The 25,812-nt window shown below is 43.8% G+C and overlaps 1 protein-coding gene across 7 annotated transcripts in view; it reads right to left on the bottom strand.

Moving 5' to 3' along the window:
- The window catches only part of LOC138250106 (granulocyte-macrophage colony-stimulating factor receptor subunit alpha-like), a 467,284-nt gene that overhangs the window by 21,316 nt on the left and 420,156 nt on the right, over positions 1–25,812 (bottom strand). For 4 of the 7 annotated variants that reach the window (XM_069204545.1, XM_069204544.1, XM_069204542.1 and 1 more), the window contains one exon: positions 19,992–20,082. The exons of the other annotated variants lie outside the window; for them this stretch is intronic. In XM_069204545.1, the coding sequence (XP_069060646.1) occupies positions 19,992–20,082 (91 nt within the window). The remainder of the gene's footprint in view (positions 1–19,991; positions 20,083–25,812) is intronic. 7 annotated transcript variants of the gene reach the window in all.

The following is a 25,812-nucleotide window of genomic DNA, read 5'->3' as shown; positions in this document are numbered from 1 at the left end:
CTCCCCTCGCCCCCTGCATTCCAGCATACAAATTATTATTTCCCACTTTCCATTACACATCCGTACAAATAAACAGATCCTTCATAATTTAGTATATATTGACATTTATGTGGTAGAGGCATCGTCCGAATCAGAGTCCGATGCTCCCCGCGAGCAGTCTGAGATTGTATCATCTGGGTGTTTAAGGCAATCCACTATTGTGTCCCATTGTCGTGCCGTGTCCCTGGACCCTCTTCCCCGTGCTGCTTCATGATGTAATATATTTCCCTCTGCCTCAGCCCATTTTATCAATGCATTATGGTAAGCTTTTTACTGTACACAAACTAATGGAAATGTTCACAGACTTTGAGTAAGTGGACTCAGGTTTATTTAGGCTATAAGAGGCATAGAGTATATGGTTCGAGGTCCATTTGTCATGATCTTGTTGGGTGAGGAGGGATACTAGCCCCACTGGGTCTGTTTTCACTACAATCTTCATGTGTGAAGATGGTTCTAAGTAATCCATGTCACAAGCATCTGCCATCTGGGTAACCGTGGCTTCAAAACTGACTTGGCATTTAATTATTTCCTTTTCGTTGTCAGTTCTCAGATGGCCACACAGACTATTGCAAAATTCTATATGTATATCGCACAGTCATTGACCATACCAAGGAATAACCTGCGAGCCAATGTGCTTCCTGGATCTGACACAGATGTGAATGCAGCCACTTTTTCAGGGTATATACCTCACATTTGTCCTTGTTAAAACACAGAGTTGTAAAACGTTCGTAAGAGCTTTGTCATGTTCTTGTAGAGACTTACCAGAGCCAATAATGCCACCAGTATAATATCAAATTCCAGAGGCCACACAGGCACCTCGTAGGGGCATCCTTTATGCTACAGCATATCCCACCTAGAACCTGAAGAAATGTGATCACATCACCCCTATCCTGATGAAACTCCATTGGCTCCCCTTGGCAGCCCACATCATCTTCAAAACCAGCTGCATCATTTGCAAAGCTAACACTAGCAGCACCACTGCTTCTCTTGCAGACAAACTAACCATTTATTTTGGATCTCAGCACACCCGTGGTCAGGACACCATCAGACGTGTAAGCAGTGTAAAAATGAAAAAAAAAAAACAGCAGGTCTTGTCCATCTTTGCACCCAGGATCCAGAAGAACTCTGCTCTGATTTAGGAGTGAGTTGAAGACTCACCTCTTTAAAGAACACTTGATCACAATGCATTAACAATCCTTAACCCAGCTCCATCTTTTCTCATTCGTTTACTTTATGCTTTTATTTGACTACGACAGCTCTCCGCTGACTTTTGGCTAGGTTTGCGCTATAGAAACACCAGTTACATCCAGACATACATACATACGTACATACATAGAAAGTTCCTTATATACCTTCACACACCTTCCTGACCTCTACTTGAAAAGGTCCTGGGGGACTATTCTAAAACTTAGGGCCTGATTTAGAGTTTGGCGGAGGGTTTACTCTTTCACAACAGTGATGGATATCTCATATGCTGAAACATAAATCCTATAGGATATAATGGGATTTATATTTTGGCGGACTAGACATCCATCACCGTTGTGATGGAGTAACCCCTCCACCAAACCAAACTCTAAATCAGGCCTTCGTTCTCTTATAGCAAAACCAATCCATGTGTGACAAAGGTAGTAATAGCATGAATATTCCAGCTGGTAGCCCTTGTAAAAGCCTCATTCTGAAAATATTTGAGCACCATTTAGGCGGTGAAGCATGTCATGCATCGCAGGGGCTAGATGTTATTCCTCTTTGTATGGCCAGATGGGGTTGTAATATGTTCACATATATTTGTGTCTGGTCATCTTGGTGAGTGGAACAATCATGGACAGTCAAGGCACGAGCTCCATCACAGGATCAACAATGGCTTATTTTACACAGTGTTCTGGTTTTCAATTTTGAATGTCCTTAGCAAAGTATGACTGTATTTGTTGGTTTTTAAGTTTCCCAAGAATTGTCACAGATTCAGAGATAACCTTAAGAAAATCAGCACCTTCAGCTGCCTCTATTCGGGCAACAACAGGACAGAGCACATATAGCACGTACAGCTTAACAGCAATTCAAAAAACGCCGGTGAATTCCAGTGCCTGAAGAATCATTCACAACATTTTCATAGGACTCCCGTTGTAGTAACAAGGCGGCTGGATTGTGGGAAGCAGCACCACCAAGCAGGGGGACTGAGTGTGATCTCACACTGTGTGACAGTTGTTGGCCTACCCTTCCGACTAGCTAGCAGCAACTCACCAGTACAACAGGTAAAGGTGATTTGTGGCAGCCTATCGCATGACAGTCAGGCCCTAATTACGAGTCTGGCGGTTCTGGGTCCACGAGACTCGAGGTGGTGGTCTGATCGCCGCCAGAGCCAACGTCAGTGTTGTTATGTGTTTCCTGCTGGGTCACTGGGCAGAAACTCATTATAGGGCCGGTGAGAAGGAGACCTCACTGGTGGTCTCATGAACGCGGGAGTTTGGCAGGGGGACTTTTCCGTCTACCAAACTCGTAATGAGGCCCTCAGACTGCTCAGGGAAGTCGTGGTAGAACAGATTGTACCCCTTTTTCTCAGTTATACAAGTCTCATACATCCAAAGACAAACAGAAGCATTGGTTCAATAGGTTTTATTGAAGCAACTGCATTCTACGTAAAAAGGCATGAATTGCGATTATGAGGATAATGGGGCACCACAGTAGTACAGCAGTGACCATGAAAGGGAAAAACAGGACGATTCCCACCATATTGTTACCATAGTCTATCTAAAATCTCTACCTACTCTACTTAGTTTCGACATTAGAACAAATAGCAATGCTAGCCCTAACCCGTCCTTTTAGCCCCAAAAAGGAAGCACAATCCCCATACCTGTGTTAGAGGTAACAAAGACGTCTGTTAGTCTGCTGGAAGTCCTCCCACCTAGACAAAGAGGAAATGTGAGCTTTCAGCAGAAACTGAGATGACATGCAGTATGAGAGGGCAAGCCAGCTGGAATGTCCCCTCTAAGTTGGTGGGGGCAACATGTTCTTTTATAATAAAACATGTTGTTGTTCTGAGAACTGCCCTGATGAGACAACACATACTGTCCTGTGTAGGGTACACATTGTACTCTCTGGGCCTGCAACACCTGGTAAACTATTGTGTATAGCCTTGGAATGACCACAAGATGAAATCTTGTGCAGAGAAATGAATAACAGTTCTGTGTGAGAGGGCAACTAATAGAAAATAATAAAACAATGCCACTAAAATGAAGGCTTTTTTAAAATAGGAGGAGGAATAAAATGGCAAGTAACTAGCTGAGAGGGCACAGGCCTCAGACCCAAGCTAAAATAAATGTGCCTACATAAAGGCTAAAATAGCCTCACAACATCCTCCCCATTGTCAGTCGAGGGTGCCAAGGTCAATACAATTTTAAACATCTGCTAATATCACTATATCTGCAACAAGTCTTATTAAAACAAGTTAATAAAATGTACCTAGAAAGAGATCAAATGCCCATGTCGACAAGCTGGACAGACCAAGAGCAAGCCACATTTAAACAGTCAAGTTGGAATATTGATATAAAAACATTCAATCAAATTAGGGCCAAATGTCAGCAATAATCATGATCTTTAAAAAAAATCAACAATATCATCAATTAAAATTGAATTCGGGAAAGACTCCACTTTGGCAGGTGACAAACTTGTCACATTGTTGACAAGGAAAGTGAGGGGGCACTCATCTACCTTTGCCTCTGCCGCAGCTCCTGCCAGAGTGGCAGCATCCTGTGCAGTGCAAGGTAATGTAGCACCAGGAGTCACTTGATCCACAAAGGGCAGCTCATACAAAGCTTCTCGGAGCAACCGCAGTCTCCATGTGAAAGTCTGGTAATAGTCCTCATCAAAGTCAGTGTTGCAACCCTCATGTGAGATTTGTACAGAAATACCCCTTGCAGGGGAAATGGTTTGCATGAACCCTAAGTCCTAGGTTTACTATGATTGTGCTTCAGGCTTGCATCACTTTTGTGGCACAGCCCCAACACAAAACCATTTCTGGTATATCCTAGGCCCACACAGCCACTTTTCAAGACTGCATGGCTTAGTAAATACAAAGTCAAGTAGGCATTACTTAGGTGGAGCATGGGCATTCCTATATACCCACCCATCTATTTTAATGCAAACACCATGGTGCTAGGGTGCCTGCATTTGCAAAAGAAGGCACACAGTATGCCAGGACAAGGAGAGAACAGAAATGCTACATATCTTTTAAAATAATGAGCATTTCTTCTCTCTCCCTTTCACAATAAGCATAGCAGCAAGTTCCCTTTCCGAGCTGCATGGTGTGAAATATTAGTAAATGTGCCCCTGGGTGTAAATCATGGAATGGCATAAAAACATTTATGGATGAAAAAGTGTCAGGGAAGGAAACCGTGGGATGTAACGCTCAAGGTCCTGCTCATGTTCCATAAGAACATCTTCCATCATGATGTTGTTGGGGAAACAATACAACCTGACTTTCCTCACTGTCATACAAGTAGGAAATACTAAAGAATCACTCAAGGAATTCCTTCCAAAGTAATTTCCCTGCCCCTTTGTCAAGAGCGGCAAGTGTGACCCTCTGGAAATTATTGGGCTTTTGGGTGAAGTGGCTGTAAAAGTGAGAGGCTGCATGGCTTTAGATACCTTCCTTTCAAAAGTGCCTGGGTCCAATGTTTTTTTCAACTAGTGTATGGTGCAGAAACGTGGGAAACTATAAAGGCCTTAAAACCTGGGAAGATAACTATGAGCAGAGATGTGAAAATTGTCTTTACTACTGTATTCCACACAAAATCTATCTGTAGTTTATCCAAGGTAGGAATTAAAACAATATATACAGCCAGGAACTGCAGCTGGATCATGTCAACTGTGCAACATCAGTCAAAGAGGACCACTCTTGGTCTGGCAGTGCCTGTTGCAGATTCTCCACCAATGACAGACATCTCTCTGGAACATCAGACTTTTGTGCCCGTACAAAATAGGCAATAGAGCAATATGAACGTTTTGCTATCTGGGCACTGTGATAGAAGTGCTGAGTGCTGATGTGCTATTTTTGAACATGAATGTGACTCCATTTAACCTTGTTCATGTTCGTTTTTGCTCTTTAGTGTTGACTTTTCTGCTTTCTAACCCCCTTTGCCACTCCTTAGGTCATCTGCTTATTTAAAAATAGATGAGATATAAGAATGGTAGGCATAGTCTTTTCTATATGTAACTAGTGTTAGCAAACATTGAACCCTGCATTGCTTTGAAAATGTTCCTAAACAGCAAACACAAAAAATAAACATAATTGAAACATTTATTATGCCAAATTGATGGCTCTTAACCCCTTCCCCGCCACGGACGTAATGGTTACGTCCATGGCAGCGCCCGTGTGGCGCCATGGACGTAACCATTACGTCCAGGGACTGGCAGTCGGGGGAAGCGCTAGCGCTTCCCCCGAGGGCCGCCCCCCAACACCCCCAGGCCAGGGCTGAAAGGGGAATCCCTTCCCCTTTCACGCCCACCCCCCCCGCACCCCCCCCCCCCATAACGTCAGCGCGCGATCGCGCGCTGATTTCATGGAAACGGGGAATGACGCGCTGGAAGCCATTTGCTTCCAGCGCGTCAAGGGAGAAGGTGAGTATTTCACCTTCGTGCGGGGTGGGGGTGCTCTCAGAGAGGCATCGAGGGAAAGGAAAGGGTTTTCCTTTCCCTCGATGTCTCTTTGAGCATTCCTGCTGCCCGATCGCGATGCGATCGGGCAGCAGGAATGCCCACTAGACACCAGGGATTTCTGTATGTGTGTGTGTGTGAGTGAATATTAGTGTAGGGGAGCGACCCCTTGGGCAAGGGTCGCTCCCCTTTGGGGGCACATGCTTTTTACGTTGTTTCTGCCCCCCCTGGGGGCAGATTGGCCCTATTTTTAGGCCGATCTGCCCCCAAGGGGGGCAGAAAGCCACTAGACACCAGGGATTTTATTGTTGCTGTGTATTTTTTGTGTTGGGGGGCGGCCCCTTGGGCAAGGGTCGCTCCCCTTTGGGGGCACATGTATTTTACGTCGTTTCTGCCCCCCCTGGGGGCAGATTGGCCCTATTTTTAGGCCGATCTGCCCCCAAGGGGGGCAGAAAGCCACTAGACACCAGGGATTTTATTGTTGATTTGTATTTTTTGTGTTGGGCGGCGGCCCCTTGGGCAAGGGTCGCTCCCCTTTGGGGGCAAATGTATTTTACGTCGTTTCTGCCCCCCCTGGGGGCAGATTGGCCCTATTTTTAGGCCGATCTGCCCCCAAGGGGGGCAGAAAGCCACTAGACACCAGGGATTTTATTGTTGATGTGTATTTTTTTGTGTTGGGGGGCGGCCCCTTGGGCAAGGGTCGCTCCCCCCAGGGGCGCAATGTATTTATTGTCGTTTCTGCCCCCCTTGGGGGCAGATTGGCCTATTTTTTTTAGGCCTTTCTGCCCCCAAGGGGGGCAGAATCCCAATAGCGCCAGAAATAGTATGTATGTATGTGTGCTTTGTGTTGGGGGGTGGCCCCTTGGGCAAGGGTCGCTCCCCCCAGGGGCGCAATGTATTTATTGTCGTTTCTGCCCCCCTTGGGGGCAGATTGGCCCTATTTTTAGGCCGATCTGCCCCCAAGGGGGGCAGAAAGCCACTAGACACCAGGGATTTTATTGTTGATGTGTATTTTTTGTGTTGGGGGGCGGCCCCTTGGGCAAGGGTCGCCCCCAGGGGCCCTCATGTATTTTTGGGCAGTTCTGCCCCCCTTGGGGGCAGAGAGGCCTATTTTTTTTAGGCCTTTCTGCCCCCAAGGGGGGCAGAATCCCAATAGCGCCAGAAATAGTATGTATGTATGTGTGCTTTGTGTTGGGGGGTGGCCCCTTGGGCAAGGGTCGCTCCCCCCAGGGGCGCAATGTATTTATTGTCGTTTCTGCCCCCCTTGGGGGCAGATTGGCCCTATTTTTAGGCCGATCTGCCCCCAAGGGGGGCAGAAAGCCACTAGACACCAGGGATTTTATTGTTGATTTTTATTTTTTGTGTTGGGGGGTGGCCCCTTGGGCAAGGGTCGCCCCCAGGGGCCCACATGTATTTTTGGGCAGTTCTGCCCCCCTAGGGGGCAGATATGCCTATTTTTTAGGCCTTTCTGTCCCCAAGGGGGGCAGAATCCCCATAGCGCCAGGGATACTATGTATGTGTGTGTGTGCTTTGTGTGGGGGTGTGGCACCTTGGGCAAGGGTCGCCCCCCCCCAAAGGGTGCAATGTAATCTGGGTGATTTCTGCCCCCTCCCCTTGGGGGTAGATTGGCCTATTTTTTTTTTAGGCCCATCTTCCCCCAAGCAGAGAAGACTAGACACGGGAAAATGAAAAAATGGTTAGTGGCGGAGTGTTTGTCAACTGGCGAAGTATTTACTTTTATGATAATAACAGTTTTTCTCCTTTTTGTTTTAGTTCAAAGCTTTTGCTGACTTTGCTGTGGCTTGTTGCAGTTTTGGCAGTAGTTGTCCTGCGGTTTGCGTAGTTGCATGTTTTAGGTAAGTAAATAAATTTACTCCAAGTGAGTATTGTTGCAATGCATGAATGACATGTTTGTAGGTGGTGTACTGAATGCAGGATTGTGTGTGAAATTGTCCTTAGAGTTATGCACAATGATTATTGTGTTGTCTTATGTCTAATTTGCTTTTTTTTTTCTCTTTTTAGTGGGATATCGTTGGTGATTGCTGTGGCTGTGCAGAGTAGTTGCTGGTGAGTCAAGCTTTTTCAGGCAAGTGAGCAGTATAGTTTTTGAGTTTATAATTCTTAGTGATAAACCTATACTTTGTTACTTATCTTACACAGTGCTGGTTGTTGGTGGTGTATTTGTCCAGTTAATTTTAGTAGGAAGGATCATGGTCAGCCGTAGGATGACCGCTCAGCAGGTTGTTAGTGTGCTTTTTGAGTCATCTTCTGACCATGAATATGAGACTGACTCTGCATCTGAGGCAGAGGAGGAAGTGCAGGATTCTGGAAGTGAATTTTCTGTCAGAGATGAATCATCTGATGATGAAGCCACTCTCAGTGCTGATGAAGGGCCTGTTTTAGAGGAGGACAGTGATGTGCCAATGGTGCAGGAGCCAGCGGCTGAAAGGCTTCCCATTGGAAGACCTGACGCATGGGTTGCACCAAACATGGAGCAGCCACAGTTGCCTGCGTTTACTGGTTTTCCAGGGTGTCGAGTTAATACGGAAAACTTTTTGCCCGTCAACTTTTTTGAGTTGTTTATGGACGATATATTTTTGGAAGAGATTGTTGAGCAGACTAATTTGTATGCAGAGCAGTTTTTGAGGGGCAACGCTGCCAGACTTAGGCCACACTCTAGAGCTAGCCGGTGGATTCCCACAAATCTGGAAGAGTTGAAAAAGTTCTTGGGTTTAACTTTTTTGATGGGGCTGATAAGGAAGCCGTCGCTGTCTTCATATTGGTCTACTAGTCCCTTGATGGCAACTGCTATATTTCCTGCCATCATGAGTCGTAACCGGTATGAGCTTCTTCTTCGGATGTTGCATTTTGTAGATAATGCTTTAGCCTTGCCACGAGATCATCCTGATTCTGACCGTCTTTTTAAGATTAGACCTGTCCTTGATCATTTGGTAGATCGGTTTTCAGAGATCTATGTTCCAGGGAAAGAAATATCTGTAGATGAGTCTTTGGTCCTGTTCAAGGGTCGTTTGGTTTTTAGGCAGTACATTCCTAGCAAGAGGGCACGGTATGGAATTAAATTGTATATGCTGTCAGAAAGTAGTACAGGATATGTTTATAATTTCCGGGTCTACACTGGTAGGGATTCCAATATTGACCCCCCTGGTTGTCCTCCCACTTTTGGAGTTAGTGAGAAAATTGTGTGGGAACTTGGTAGACGACTGTTTAACAAAGGTCACCATTTATATGTAGATAACTTCTACACTGGAGTTCGGTTGTTCAAGGAGTTGTTCAGAGTGGACACTGTTGCTTGTGGCACAATCCGCTCTAATCGGAAAGGCTATCCAAAAGAGCTTGTCTGTAAAAAACTTGAGAAGGGACAGTGCAGTGCCTTGCGGAATGATGAGCTGCTAGCTCTGAAATTTGTAGACAAGAGGGATGTATACATGCTAAGCACCATCCATGATGAGAGTACTTCACCTGTGGTTGTTTGGGGTCAGGTTGCCGAAGTGCGCAAACCTGTGTGCATCTTAGACTATAATAAGCACATGGGTGGTGTTGATAGAGTAGATCAGAGGTTAGAACCTTACACTGCTGCTCGTAAGTCTTATGTGTGGTATAAGAAATTAGCGCTTCACTTGTTCCACTTGGCAACTTTTAATGCTTTTGTTGTGTTTAAGGATAGTTCTCCAGAGTCAAGGATGACATTTGTGAAATTTCAGGAGTCTATCATAGCTAGCCTTGTTGTGCTGGAACAGGCAAGAGTTCCTAGAGAAGCAGTGGTGGAGGATGTGGCTAGATTGAAAGATCGTCACTTTGCTGAGCACATTCCTCCCACGGCCAAAAAAAACTTTCCTGCTAAGAGATGTAGAGTCTGTGCTCGAAGAGGTATCAGGAAGGAGACTAGGATGTACTGCCCTGATTGTCCTTCAAAGCCTGGGCTGTGTGTGGGTGGCTGTTTCAGGAGCTACCACACACAGAAGAATTATTGGGAAATTCCGTGAGCATAAACTGGTGTTTTATATTTTTATATGTTCGGTTTCACGGTTGGCATTAGTCATGTATTCAGTTAGAGCTTTTGTGTTTGTAGTTTTGTACTAATTTATGATTAGTGGTTTCTTTGTTGTTTAAAAACAAAAAAAAGGGGATGGCATGTGTAGAGTGGCGCTTGGCTGGCGGCGTGGGTGTGGTGGCGCTTGGCTGGCGGTGTGTGTGGGGTGGCGCTTGGCTGGCGGTGTGTGTGGGGTGGCGCTTGGCTGGCGGTGTGTGTGGGGTGGCGCTTGGCTGGCGGTGTGTGTGGGGTGGCGCTGGGCTGGCGGTGTGTGTGGGGTGGCGCTGGGCTGGCGGTGTGTGTGGGGTGGCGCTTGGCTGGTGGTGTGGGTGGGGTGGCGCTTGGCTGGCAGTGCCGGCCAAACGCCAGTCCACACACTCATCAGCTGGTGTGATTGCTGTATCAGGCATGTGGGCGTATGAAAGTGATGGGCCCTTGACTGGCGCTGTCTGTGGATGCGAGTCTTGTAATGTGCTGGGCCCGTGGCTAGCAGCGTGAATGGTCTAGTGCATGTCATGTATGAAAGGTGTGTGAATGGACTGTAAAGCGGTTGGTGCCTTGTCGTGGCTTTACAGCTCACGAGCTGTGTCATTGGTTCAGTTTTTTGGCCTTTCAGTTATTACCAGTGCATTTCACTTTTGTGAAATCTCTTGTTAATAAAATTTGATCTACTGAACCATCACTCACCCTCGTGCCAAATCCAACCAGTATGTGTGGTACAAATGACAAAACCTGCTCCGCTGTAATCAGGCGTCGCAGCACACTTGAGACACGCTAGGTGCCTCAGGTGGGACCCCGATGATGAAGCATGCCACCAACTTGGTTGGTGGGTGAGGGGTCTTCTTCACATAACCTAAGTGTGTTTCTTTTCACAATTTTAGTGTTTGGCACATCACGGACGTATGTGCACACATCAAAGTGATATATTCCAAAAATACCTGTGTTTGGGGGGGAGGGCCCACCTATGTTTTTGGTCCTGGGTGCGGCCGTCATGTAGGGAAACCTACAAAACCCAGAAACTTTTTAAAACTAGGCACCCCAAGGAGTCTAGGGAGGTGTGGCTTGTGTGGCTCCCCCAACATTTTCTTACCCAGACTCCTCTGTAAACCTCACAATTTGCATAAAAAAGCATATTTTCCTGATTTTTCTTAGTAGGATCACCGCTCCAGCACAAAATTCCTACTCCCCAGTTTTCCCCTCAGTCTCCCAAGTAAAATGACACCTCACTTATGTGGGTCCCCAAAGCAGAGTCCGTCTAAAGATGTATAAAAGAATATGCCCTTATAAACTTGCTGTGCTATCCCTTCTATCCCTTCAGGTTTTGGGCCTTATTATGTTGCAGGCACCTGGGCCACCCACACAAGTGAGGTATCATTTTTATCGGGAGACTTGGGGGAACGCTGGGTGGAAGGAAATTTGTGGCTCCTATCAGATTCCAGAACTTTCTGCCACAGAAATGTGAGGAACATGTGTTTTTTTAGCCAAATTTTGAGGTTTGCAAAGGATTCTGGGTAACAGAACCTGGTCCGAGCCCCGCAAGTCACCCCTCCTTGGATTCCCCTAGGTCTCTAGTTTTCAGAAATGCACTGGTTTGGTAGGTTTCCCTAGGCGCCGGGTGAGCTACAGGCCAAAATCCGCAGGTAGGCACTGTTTTCTCCCAAAATTGTGGATGTGTCCACGTTGCGCTTTGGGGTGTTTCCTGTCGCAGGCGCTAGGCCTACCCACGCAAGTGAGGTATCATTTTTATCGGGAGACTTGGGGGAACGCTGGGTGGAAGGAAATTTGTAGCTCCTCTCAGATTCCAGAACTTTCTGCCACAGAAATGTGAGGAACATGTGTTTTTTTAGCCAAATTTTGAGGTTTACAAAGGATTCTGGGTAACAGAACCTGGTCCGAGCCCCGCAAGTCACCCCTCCTTGGATCCCCCTAGGTCTCTAGTTTTCAGAAATGCACAGGTTTGGTAGGCTTCCCTAGGTGGCGGCTGAGCTAGAGGCCAAAATCTACAGGTAGTCACTTTGCTAAAAACAGCTCTGTTTTCTGTGATATGTCCACGTTGTGTTTTGGGGCATATCCTGTCGCGGGCGCTAGGCCTACCCACACAAGTGAGGTATCATTTTTATCGAGAGACGTGGGGGAACGCTGGGTGGAAGGAAATTTGTGGCTCCTCTCAGATTCCAGAACTTTCTGCCACAGAAATGTGAGGAACATGTGTTTTTTTAGCCAAATTTTGAGGTTTGCAAAGGATTCTGGGTAACAGAACCTGGTCCGAGCCCCGCAAGTCACCCCTCCTTGGATCCCCCTAGGTCTCTAGTTTTCAGAAATGCACAGGTTTGGTAGGTTTCCCTAGGTGGCGGCTGAGCTAGAGGCCAAAATCTACAGGTAGTCACTTTGCTAAAAACAGCTCTGTTTTCTGTGATATGTCCACGTTGTGTTTTGGGGCATATCCTGTCGCGGGCGCTAGGCCTACCCACACAAGTGAGGTATCATTTTTATCGGGAGACGTGGGGGAACGCTGGGTGGAAGGAAATTTGTAGCTCCTCTCAGATTCCAGAACTTTCTGCCACAGAAATGTGAGGAACATGTGTTATTTTAGCCAAATTTTGAGGTTTGCAAAGGATTCTGGGTAACAGAACCTGGTCCGAGCCCCGCAAGTCACCCCTCCTTGGATTCCCCTAGGTCTCTAGTTTTCAGAAATGCACAGGTTTGGTAGGTTTCCATAGGTGGCGGCTGAGCTAGAGGCCAAAATCTACAGGTAGGCACTTCGCAAAAAACACCTCTGTTTTTTTCCAAAATTTAGGATGTGTCCACGTTGCGCTTTGGGGTGTTTCCTGTCGCCGGCGCTAGGCCTACCCACGCAAGTGAGGTATCATTTTTATCGGGAGACTTGGGGGAACGCTGGGTGGAAGGAAATTTGTAGCTCCTCTCAGATTCCAGAACTTTCTGCCACAGAAATGTGAGGGACATGTGTTTTTTTAGCCAAATTTTGAGGTTTGCAAAGGATTCTGGGTAACAGAACCTGGTCCGAGCCCCGCAAGTCACCCCTCCTTGGATCCCCCTAGGTCTCTAGTTTTCAGAAATGCACAGGTTTGGTAGGTTTCCCTAGGTGGCGGCTGAGCTAGAGGCCAAAATCTACAGGTAGTCACTTTGCTAAAAACAGCTCTGTTTTCTGTGATATGTCCACGTTGTGTTTTGGGGCATATCCTGTCGCGGGCGCTAGGCCTACCCACACAAGTGAGGTATCATTTTTATCGGGAGACGTGGGGGAACGCTGGGTGGAAGGAAATTTGTGGCTCCTCTCAGATTCCAGAACTTTCTGCCACAGAAATGTGAGGAACATGTGTTTTTTTAGCCAAATTTTGAGGTTTGCAAAGGATTCTGGGTAACAGAACCTGGTCCGAGCCCCGCAAGTCACCCCTCCTTGGATCCCCCTAGGTCTCTAGTTTTCAGAAATGCACAGGTTTGGTAGGTTTCCCTAGGTGGCGGCTGAGCTAGAGGCCAAAATCTACAGGTAGTCACTTTGCTAAAAACAGCTCTGTTTTCTGTGATATGTCCACGTTGTGTTTTGGGGCATATCCTGTCGCGGGCGCTAGGCCTACCCACACAAGTGAGGTATCATTTTTATCGAGAGACGTGGGGGAACGCTGGGTGGAAGGAAATTTGTGGCTCCTCTCAGATTCCAGAACTTTCTGCCACAGAAATGTGAGGAACATGTGTTTTTTTAGCCAAATTTTGAGGTTTGCAAAGGATTCTGGGTAACAGAACCTGGTCCGAGCCCCGCAAGTCACCCCTCCTTGGATCCCCCTAGGTCTCTAGTTTTCAGAAATGCACAGGTTTGGTAGGTTTCCCTAGGTGGCGGCTGAGCTAGAGGCCAAAATCTACAGGTAGTCACTTTGCTAAAAACAGCTCTGTTTTCTGTGATATGTCCACGTTGTGTTTTGGGGCATATCCTGTCGCGGGCGCTAGGCCTACCCACACAAGTGAGGTATCATTTTTATCGGGAGACGTGGGGGAACGCTGGGTGGAAGGAAATTTGTAGCTCCTCTCAGATTCCAGAACTTTCTGCCACAGAAATGTGAGGAACATGTGTTATTTTAGCCAAATTTTGAGGTTTGCAAAGGATTCTGGGTAACAGAACCTGGTCCGAGCCCCGCAAGTCACCCCTCCTTGGATTCCCCTAGGTCTCTAGTTTTCAGAAATGCACAGGTTTGGTAGGTTTCCCTAGGTGGCGGCTGAGCTAGAGGCCAAAATCTACAGGTAGGCACTTCGCAAAAAACACCTCTGTTTTTTTCCAAAATTTAGGATGTGTCCACGTTGCGCTTTGGGGTGTTTCCTGTCGCCGGCGCTAGGCCTACCCACGCAAGTGAGGTATCATTTTTATCGGGAGACTTGGGGGAACGCTGGGTGGAAGGAAATTTGTAGCTCCTCTCAGATTCCAGAACTTTCTGCCACAGAAATGTGAGGGACATGTGTTTTTTTAGCCAAATCTTGAGGTTTGCAAAGGATTCTGGGTAACAGAACCTGGTCCGAGCCCCGCAAGTCACCCCTCCTTGGATCCCCCTAGGTCTCTAGTTTTCAGAAATGCACAGGTTTGGTAGGTTTCCCTAGGTGGCGGCTGAGCTAGAGGCCAAAATCTACAGGTAGTCACTTTGCTAAAAACAGCTCTGTTTTCTGTGATATGTCCACGTTGTGTTTTGGGGCATATCCTGTCGCGGGCGCTAGGCCTACCCACACAAGTGAGGTATCATTTTTATCGGGAGACGTGGGGGAACGCTGGGTGGAAGGAAATTTGTGGCTCCTCTCAGATTCCAGAACTTTCTGCCACAGAAATGTGAGGAACATTTGTTTTTTTAGCCAAATTTTGAGGTTTGCAAAGGATTCTGGGTAACAGAACCTGGTCCGAGCCCCGCAAGTCACCCCTCCTTGGATCCCCCTAGGTCTCTAGTTTTCAGAAATGCACAGGTTTGGTAGGTTTCCCTAGGTGGCGGCTGAGCTAGAGGCCAAAATCTACAGGTAGTCACTTTGCTAAAAACAGCTCTGTTTTCTGTGATATGTCCACGTTGTGTTTTGGGGCATATCCTGTCGCGGGCGCTAGGCCTACCCACACAAGTGAGGTATCATTTTTATCGGGAGACGTGGGGGAACGCTGGGTGGAAGGAAATTTGTAGCTCCTCTCAGATTCCAGAACTTTCTGCCACAGAAATGTGAGGAACATGTGTTTTTTTAGCCAAATTTTGAGGTTTGCAAAGGATTCTGGGTAACAGAACCTGGTCCGAGCCCCGCAAGTCACCCCTCCTTGGATCCCCCTAGGTCTCAAGTTTTCAGAAATGCACAGGTTTGGTAGGTTTCCCTAGGTGGCGGCTGAGCTAGAGGCCAAAATCTACAGGTAGTCACTTTGCTAAAAACAGCTCTGTTTTCTGTGATATGTCCACGTTGTGTTTTGGGGCATATCCTGTCGCGGGCGCTAGGCCTACCCACACAAGTGAGGTATCATTTTTATCGGGAGACGTGGGGGAACGCTGGGTGGAAGGAAATTTGTAGCTCCTCTCAGATTCCAGAACTTTCTGCCACAGAAATGTGAGGAACATGTGTTTTTTTAGCCAAATTTTGAGGTTTGCAAAGGATTCTGGGTAACAGAACCTGGTCCGAGCCCCGCAAGTCACCCCTCCTTGGATTCCCCTAGGTCTCTAGTTTTCAGAAATGCACAGGTTTGGTAGGTTTCCCTAGGTGCCGGCTGAGCTAGAGGCCAAAATCTACAGGTAGGCACTTCGCAAAAAACACCTCTGTTTTTTTCCAAAATTTAGGATGTGTCCACGTTGCGCTTTGGGGTGTTTCCTGTCGCCGGCGCTAGGCCTACCCACGCAAGTGAGGTATCATTTTTATCGGGAGACTTGGGGGAACACTGGGTGGAAGGAAATTTGTAGCTCCTCTCAGATTCCAGAACTTTCTGCCACAGAAATGTGAGGAACATGTGTTTTTTTAGCCAAATTTTGAGGTTTGCAAAGGATTCTGGGTAACAGAACCTCGTCCGAGCCACACAAGTCACCCCTCCTTGGATTCCCCTAGGTCTCTAGTTTTCAGAAATGCATAGGTTTGGTAGGTTTCCCTAGGTGGCGGCTGAGCTAGAGGCCAAAATCTACAGGTAGTCACTTTGCTAAAAACAGCTCTGTTTTCTGTGATATGTCCACGTTGTGTTTTGGGGCATATCCTGTCGCGGGCGCTAGGCCTACCCACACAAGTGAGGTATCATTTTTATCGGGAGACGTGGGGGAACGCTGGGTGGAAGGAAATTTGTGGCTCCTCTCAGATTCCAGAACTTTCTGCCACAGAAATGTGAGGAACATGTGTTTTTTTAGCCAAATTTTGAGGTTTGCAAAGGATTCTGGGTAACAGAACCTGGTCCGAGCCCCGCAAGTCACCCCTCCTTGGATCCCCCTAGGTCTCTAGTTTTCAGAAATGCACAGGTTTGGTAGGTTTCCCTAGGTGGCGGCTGAGCTAGAGGCCAAAATCTACAGGTAGTCACTTTGCTAAAAACAGCTCTGTTTTCTGTGATTTGTCCACGTTGTGTTTTGGGGCATATCCTGTCGCGGGCGCTAGGCCTACCCACACAAGTGAGGTATCATTTTTATCGGGATACGTGGGGGAACGCTAGGTGGAAGGAAATTTGTGGCTCCTCTCAGATTCCAGAACTTTCTGCCACAGAAATGTGAGGAACATGTGTTTTTTTAGCCAAATTTTGAGGTTTGCAAAGGATTCTGGGTAACCGAACCTGGTCCGAGCCACACAAGTCACCCCTCCTTGGATTCCCCTAGGTCTCTAGTTTTCAGAAATGCACAGGTTTGGTAGGTTTCCCTAGGTGGCGGCTGAGCTAGAGGCCAAAATCTACAGGTAGTCACTATGCTAAAAACAGCTCTGTTTTCTGTGATGTGTCCAGGTTGTGTTTTGGGGCATATCCTGTCGCGGGCGCTAGGCCTACCCACACAAGTGAGGTATCATTTTTATCGGGAGACGTGGGGGAATGCTGGGTGGAAGGAAATTTGTCGCTCCTCTCAGATTCCAGAACTTTCTGCCACAGAAATGTGAGGAACATGTGTTTTTTTAGCCAAATTTTGAGGTTTGCAAAGGATTCTGGGTAACAGAACCTGGTCCGAGCCACACAAGTCACCCCTCCTTGGATTCCCCTAGGTCTCTAGTTTTCAGAAATGCACAGGTTTGGTAGGTTTCCCTAGGTGCCGGCTGAGCTAGAGGCCAAAATCTACAGGTAGTCACTTTGCTAAAAACAGCTCTGTTTTCTGTGATGTGTCCACGTTGTGTTTTGGGGCATATCCTGTCGCGGGCGCTAGGCCTACCCAAACAAGGGAGGTATCATTTTTATCGGGAGACTTGGGGGAACATAGAATAGCAAAACAAGTGTTATTGCCCCTTGTCTTTCTCTACATTTATTCCTTCCAAATATAGGGGTGTGTGTAAAAAAGACATCTATTTGAGAAATTCCATGTAATTCACGTGCTACTATGGTCACCCCGGAATTCAGAGATGTGCAAATAACCACTGCTCCTCAACACCTTATCTTGTGCCCTTTTTGGAAATGCAAAGGTTTTCTTGATAGCTATTTTTTACTCCTTATATTTCAGCAAATGAATTACTGTATACCCGGTATAGAATGAAAACGCACTGCAGGGTGCAGCTCATTTATTGGCTCTGGGTTCCTCGGGTTCTTGATGAACCTACAAACCCTATATATCCCCGCAACCAGAGGAGTCCAGCAGACGTAACGGTATATTGCTTTCGATAATCTGACATTGCAGGGAAAAGTTACAGAGTAAAAAGTAGAGAAAAATTGATGTTTTTTTCACCTCAATTTCAATATTTTTCTTTTTCAGCTGTTATTTTCTGTAGGAAACCCTTGTAGGATCTACACAAATGACCCCTTGCTGAATTCAGAATTTTGTCTACTTTTCAGAAATGTTTAGGTTTCTGGGATCCAGCATTGGTTTCATGACCATTCCGGTCACTGACTGGAAGGAGGCTGAAAGCACAAAAAATTGCACAAATGGGGTATGCCCCAGTAAAATGCCAAAATTGTGTTGAAAAATTGGGTTTTCGGATTCAAGTCTGCCTGTTCCTGAAAGCTGGGAAGCTGCTGAGTTTAGCACCGCAAACCCTTTGTTGATGCCATTTTCAGGGGAAAAACCACAAGCCTTCTTCTGCAGCCCCTTTTTCCAATTTTTTTGAAAAAAACGAAATTTTCACTGTATTTTGGCCAATTTCTTGGCCTCCTTCAGGGGAACCCACAAAGTCTGGGTACCTTTAGAATCGCTAGGATGTTGGAAAAAAAGGACGCAAATTTGGCTTGGTTAGCTTATGTGGACAAAAAGTTATGAGGGCCTAAGCGCGAACTGCCCCAAATAGGCAAAAAAAGGCCTGGCACAGGAGGGGGAAAAGGCCTGGCAGCGAAGTGGTTAAAAGAGCCTGTTAGTAAAAAAGAAGTATAGATAGTATGACAGGGGAAGAGCAGGATGCACACTAGTTCAGCATTTCCTACTTCTTTTAAAAGAATAACATCTCTTCGGAAGACGTTTGGTGTGTTGAAATGCATGCTAAAATGAGTGGGGCTGCTAAATCTGAAGTCACCGTACGTGTGGAATCATAATTAGTTTCTCCAAGACTGCTCTCCAATTTATACATCTTAGCCTACTGTTTGCTCAAAATTTGATTGAGTCACCCAAACTCCAACACAAAGAGGTAATGACACAAAACATGTTACATCATTTGCAAACCTCTAATGAAGAGAAGAAACTCATGTTTTTAAAAACACTTCAAAATAATCTGACAGACACTAATTCTTACAAGTCATGTGACTGGCTCAATAGTATCCATTTATGCTAAGAAACAGCATATTCATAAAAGATACATCATGAATGGTCATCCTAAACCAATGACTCCTGCAAATGTTTATGAATTGCAACTGACGCACGACACCATAATTAAAAAAAATCCTCTTTCAAAGGTACTTTTTAAAGAAGAATGCGGTGCCAGTTAATGATTGAGAACATTATAACCCTGTAAAAGATTAACTAACTTAATATCAGACAACCATATAGTATCATAATACGAAGCAACAGATCACACTTTTATAAACATTCCAAAAAGACATTGCAAATCTTTAAAACAAATAAAAGTTAAAGAGGTGTTAAGATTCAACCGGACATAAAAAGACAGGAAATTCAGAAGTTAAGGTGTGCTTTCGTCCTCATATTAACCAATAACTTAAGCACTTTTCCTTAACTCCCTGCCATATTCTAGCATCTGTAACATGCAATTGGATGGAAAATATACATTTCTATAGTTCTTACTTTTTTGATTAGCTACGGAATGTGTGGTGAGGCGTGAGTAGTCGTTTTTGGTTGCTATAATAGTTTAAGTTGTGAATTGTGTATGTTGGATTACAAATAATACTAATAAACTTATAAATAGTCAGATATCATACACTTATTACACCGTTGTGTTATATATAATATAAAGCTCTGTATGTATTATTTTACTTTTAAAATTGGTGCATCTTAATCTGATTTATGAGTAAAGAATTATTTGTTGTTTAGGGTGTGCCACAGTACGGTTCAAAGGTTACTGTGGATTATACAGTTTCAGATCTGGCTTAATTATGTGATGTTGATTTGTTGGCATAAAATTGCACCACTCTAATATGTAGAAATGAAATATGAATTTCATTTAAATAATGATTTAAGAAAAAAAATGTAGTGTGCTGTGCATCAAGTGGCATTTTTTACAATGAGTAACATGTCGCATATGAGGATAAGAATATATGTAGGTGAAACCTGCTTTTTAGATATTGATATGAATATATGATAGTTAATGATGCATAGAAGACCACAATAACCATTTAAAGGTATTACACATGTTTGCTAATGCTATGTGTGGGTGAGGGTTAATGGAGGCCTTTTGTGAAATATCTTTAGGATAATGTTGCATGAAAGTGTTATTTTTTCAAATGAATACATTATTTGAAGTATGAAATAAGTGAGAAGTAAAGATAGGAGATTATGTCAAAGGCAAAATGATGGGAGCAAAGGTTAATTTTTGCTTTTTTTTTTTTTTAGGTTTTGCGGCATAGCCAATTCCGATGTATTAGTCATTCTTAACTCTCTTTCAACTTTAGTTTTTTTAGATTGTATTTGTTCAGCACTGGGTTTTAACAGTAGCTTAAAGAAGATGCACAATCAGCACAGTATACCTGAAATTCATTATCATAAAATTGTACAAGATCTTTGAATCCCTTTTTTGGGTCTGGGACTGGTGGAAACAATTTCTGTCGTAACCGACACCTAAAGAAATGAAACAGATTTAGAAGAAGTCACTGATTGTAGCATGTGGCATCATCACTTTCACTTTACTTCAGTGTTTTGTTTCAAGCCTAATTCACATAGGTTCCTTTTCAATTGTCAAGTAACATCATGGCAACAAGTCTCAGTCAATACTGAACAAACTGACTTCTAATGCTTGTTGCAGACTTCTACGACCATTGAGCACCTACCTTTTTCCATATACTTTATCTACATATGCCATTCCTGTTTATTTCCAAAGCCTTCCATTGAACATATCCACAACCACATGGCTTAGGACTATTAGTATTACCCATTATGTGAATAATGCAGTAATGATGTGTTCATAAATTCTCTATGCACATACCTAGCAGGGGTCCTTTGCTGCTTTTTTTCGTAAATCAGAATTTAAAAGTGTATTAAGTCCTAAGAACATGGCAACGAGTTTCACTGCTTATCTATTGCAAAAGATTGATAACTCATAAATAAATGTATCCAAATTGTAGGCTTAAAGTACAAACATTCTCTATATAATAACAACAGAGAAAGAAAACTAAAACAACATAATTTTGAATGTTTCAGGATTCATTTAATCCATATAAGTATATCAAAAACACAGTGATAAATGAGAGCCACATGAGTTAATAGTTTTAACCAAAACTTCTGAGCACAATCTCATAGATTACGATCATAATCTAGCAGAGTGAGCTATGAACTGCCATCAAAGAGCTGCATGCAAACTGCATTGTATGGGTTAGAAAGTTATGTTTTTTTACCAGACACTGATTATCCTAATTTTGCTGAAAAGGGTTTTTTGTGCAGAAATAAATTGTTATCAGTGAAGTCGACCCTAACCACTGTGTTACGTTCTCAATCCTGAGTTTATGCTTCCACAGATTTAAAAAATGCCGACCAGTATGGATGCATGTGAATCCTACACCATGTAGTCCTCTTTGATTTATGTAACATTTTATTTTCTATACACTGATTTACACAAGTATGATTTATTGTCTCTGTATGTGTGTGTGATGGAAAGTGCTCCAACACCCTAAACTGGTAAGAGAGGCACTATAAAACAAATTAAATACATGTGAATGTTAAAGGGTGATGGTGAGGGAATCAAGGTTGCCAAATCTGGTGCTCTGTAAGGTCATCATTTACTATGCTTTAAAAACTAATACAATTGAACATACAATGAGAAATGTATTGTAGAATGTACCATTTTTTGCCCCCCTCCCAACTCCCCCCGGTCTGAATTTTGTTTCCAAGGCTGCAAAGCATATTTAAGGGATCAATGGCACAAGCAGGGAAGCATACATGTAAGGGGATGTAATGGGGAATAGGGTGTGAGAGGTAAGTAGAAAGGAATGTGAGAATACTGCATAGTTTAGAGATTTCACTGAACTGAAATTAGTTGGTGAAAATCCACAAATTGGGTGAGGAGAAAAAAGAGTAGAATAAACAAGTGATAAGCTTGAGGAAGGTGAGCAAGGAAGGGAAGATGATGACTGGGTTGAGAGGTAGACTGGATGGAAAATGACAAATGATAAAGACATGAACCTTAAATTTATCCAGGTGCATCTGGTCGGGATTAGGGGTAATTTCAGTGTAGTTGGATGAGAGGCAACCATATTGGGGAAAACAGCCAAGGGAAATGTACAATTTAGATTATTTGCACAAATCATGTGACACCTAAAAAGGAAAAGATGATGTAAAACAGAGGGGCGGAGTTGAAAAGAAAACAGATGGAAGGTAGTGGCAGACCATATTGTAGCCAGAGAGAAGAGGATGACAGATCACATAGGGAACCAGAGTATATGTGATTGGTTGTGCATGATGCAAACAATGCGATTGTTACTAAAGACATGCCACTGAAAGAAGAAAATGAAAAATAATAGTGTGATATAATGTTGGAAAGCTAAGAGAGACTAGCAAGTATAAGTAAGAAGAAAGGTTTAGAGTGCCAAGATGAAACAAAACAGATTATGGATGGAAAATTAATGACAAAGGAAGATTTAGGAAAAGAGAGGAGACACAGAGATGGATACAAGTTCCCTGGGTTTAAGTGGTTAATGTGGGGCTTTGAAAGAGAATCAAGACACTTTTGAGTACAAATTGTACAATAGTAAAGACAATCAGATAGAGTAGCGAATAAGATAGATGAGAGGGGTACAAAAGGATCCGGGCAGAGAAAGTAGACTTGACACTGGTAGGAAGAGGAATGTTGAGGTTCCAAAACTGGAACAAATGAGGGGCAGAGTTGGGGGTGTTGAAGGAAAGATGGAGCAGGTAGAGTCAAAGAACAAAGGAAAGAAGAGTGAAGAAGGAAACAGGTAATTTCAGTGTAGCAAACCTTAAGAAGTGAGTTAGCCAGGGGCATGTAGGTGAACGTGGGTTAGGAATATTGATGGGCAATGGTGGGTGAGAAACAACAGTGAAAATGCATTTCTTGGAAATATAGTTGGTAAAACACACAGAGGCCTTTAAGGGCTGAGGAAGCTGGTAATCAGAGGGCGATTTTGTCTTCATCCAATATCTTTTTTCCGGGAGAAGGAAGTTAGCAGTGGAGGGCTAAGGATGCACGTAGGATAAAGTGAATGAACTAGTATGAACATGACTCAAGCTAGAAAAGATAGTTGTGGAACTATGGAAGAAGATGTACACTAATGGCTCAAATTGGAACCTCTGGACCCAGGTTTGAATGCCAGCCTCAGTGCTAAAGTCAACATTGTGTGATTCTGGGCATATCACGTAATCTCCCTGTGTCTTAACTGCGTGGAATAAATGTATTTGTGCAATCCCTTCTTGATGTACACATTATTGTAGCTCATCGCCCTACCCCTCAAGTAATGTAAAGTACTCTGTTGCTTCATAGCTAGGTCTGAACTTTATAAATTCCTACACATACACCACATCTGAATGAATAATGCTAATGTACTTGAATATGATGTACCAGTCCTGAGTATGTTATAAATCCCCTTGTTTATGGATCAATAAAAATATGAAAAATAAAGTTTAAAAAATATACCAATACATTAATATATCCATGATTAGCAGAAATGGTTAACAAAGGTAATTAGGTACGGAAGACTACTAGAGATAGCAGTGTTGAGTCTATGGAATTATGATCTTTAGTGTATAAGTGACATTAGAACATTGACATATTGGGAGTTCCATTGAAAACAATTGAGTACTCCAGGCTTCTAATGGCTGGTCGAAGCCCGGAGCTCCAACATTCCAATGTTTTCGTTCACATCTTTTGCTGTGAACAAAGGCCTCACGGAGCCCGATGGGATTTCACTGTCCTCTGGCACCGTGAGGCCTTTGTTTTATTTATTAGAACATTCTGCCCTCTATTGGCAGAATGTTCTAATAGTCTTTTAGCTTGTGTTGTTAGGCTATACAGGCATTAAAGTCCTGCGCCACTGTCAAAGGCCCTCGCCTTCGGCCCCAGCCTTTAATGCTGTAGTGGGCCTTTAATCGCGGTATAGCCCGCTACAGTGGACTACAAGGCTATAGTGAATAATGTTACAAGAGATGTAGGAGAAAAAGGGTAACCAGATTTTAAATGAGTAATAGAAAGCTGGGAGGTGGCACCCCGGCACAAGTTGCATATGTGGTGAAAGTAAGAAGGTGACATGAGGAACGGAAAATGAAGTCAAGAGAGGAACCTGACGGAAGAGAGAACACAACATCAGCTGGGAAAATCATGAACACACAGTAGGGACAACACAGGTGCTCTGGGATGTGTAGTAAAAAGCAAATACAATCCCAATAAAATAGAAGCATTAAATAAAAGGGAAAACACACTGTAACGCTAAGGACCAGAGCTGGAGGTAGAAAAAAGAAGACAGCAATCTAATCGGTTTGAAAAAAATATTGGATGTAAAATTCAGGAAAACGGAGAGCGTGCTACTAGTAACCAGTTTCCAGTATGTGTGATGGATGGTGCCTGAATGGTTATAAATATCATAACGTCAGTAAGTGCTGAAGGTTAGATGAGAGAGAAAGCAGAGCAGACAGGAGTATCAGAATAAAAGTATGGTCCCCAAGAGTGTAATAAAGAGAAGTTTCAATGCTAGAGCTAGGAAAGTATCTATTGTAAAGGACACATACAGTCAATAAATCAATACACATGTTTGAAGGAAGAGCTCTTATGACAGGTTATATTTTGTTGTACATATTTATATGGTGGGCCTTCTGCTGATGGAAAGGATTATGGTGAGTTATTGGCAATTTGAAATAATTGGTACATGTATCAACATGACAAATAACCCAACTGATGAAAACTAAATAACTACCTTGTTCAATATAATTAACAATACGGAGAATACTTACATTTGTATTACTGCCATTGAAGCAATAAAAAGCTATCTAGAAAGAAGATCGACTAGGATAGGATCATGGGCCAACGGAACTGAACCGATTCAATGACCAGGGAACAGATTTATAAAATGTTTTTGGCATCAAAAACCATGTGCAGGAAAGGGTTGAAGGCTTCAGGATGAGAAACAAATTAAGGCTCAAAGTACAAAAATGCAGTATGAATTGCAATTGCCATTGTGAGTAGCAATAGCCAGGTAAAAGGGATAGTTAAGGTGTCTTCCCTTTTCTTTGCATTTCACAAGGATATGATCAATGTTTTGTTGCCACTGCCGTGGTTAGAGAGCACTGAATGGTTACTAGATGACCAGAGCAGATGGGAACCATTTGCAAAGTAGAAACGTTCTTCCTACATTTTGTGAGCGACAACTGCAGGTATCATTGGGAGGCAATGGCAAGCCAAGGCAGGCACTGGTATTGTTGCAAACCCACATTGTGATTTACAAACCCTGCTTGCGATTTCATGTCTGAGTAAATCGCAAACTAGTTTGTGTTACTCTTTTGTACTTCAGTAACAAAGGGAACATGCCTCTCACGATTACTAGGGAACAATGGCAATGTTGCAAAAGAGAACATGAGTAAAACAAGAATTTTAGGGTGCCCCTCCTGGTTTTAATCTGCTTCAATAGCCCCATTTATTAAATAAGCTCTTGTGATATTGCTAGACCTAACATCCTTGGCGTGGTATGTTCCCCAAACTTTTGCCTTCCTTCCTCCTGTTTGCTAAATTCGTTTTTGGTGGCTTTGGTACTCTGTCCACTTTCTCATTGCTGACCAGTACTAACGTGCTTCTGCTCTCTCCTTAAAACATGATCAAATTTGTTTACACCTACATCGGAACATTAGTTTAACTGTAAATCCTTAATAAATGGTACTACATGTTTTCAGGGCCTGTAAATTAAATGTTATTAGTGGGCTGCAGCATTATTTGTGCTACCCTTTAAAGAATGCCTCAAGCCTGTCATGTAGTGTAGTTTTAAACTGTTGTTTCGACCTTGCATAGTAAACCATTTGCCAGTCCAAACCTTTTTAAAAAATATTTATGTCACCATTAAGATAGACCCTAATGGCTCATAGGACGCTGTACATTGTATTTAAAATTTAAGACATGTGTGCTTAAGCTTTCCATGTCCTGGTAGGGAAATATTTCTAGAGTCATTTTTTCCTACTGTAAGGCCAATCTATCCCATTGTCTAACACAGGGTTACCTTGTTACATTTAATAAGTGATAATGTTTAACTGGGGGTACATAGAGAGATGGTTTTCACACTCCAATGCAATTTAAAATCTTCTTTATTGGTAAACTCAGATTTGTAGCGACGATTCTGAAAATGACACTTTTAGAAATTT

The sequence above is a fragment of the Pleurodeles waltl genome, chromosome 8 (assembly GCF_031143425.1).
Source record: "Pleurodeles waltl isolate 20211129_DDA chromosome 8, aPleWal1.hap1.20221129, whole genome shotgun sequence".
Classification (NCBI taxonomy): Eukaryota; Metazoa; Chordata; class Amphibia; order Caudata; family Salamandridae; genus Pleurodeles; species Pleurodeles waltl.
The sequence above is the reverse complement of the archived record's forward strand: the minus strand, read 5'-3'. Positions and strand labels throughout refer to the sequence as shown.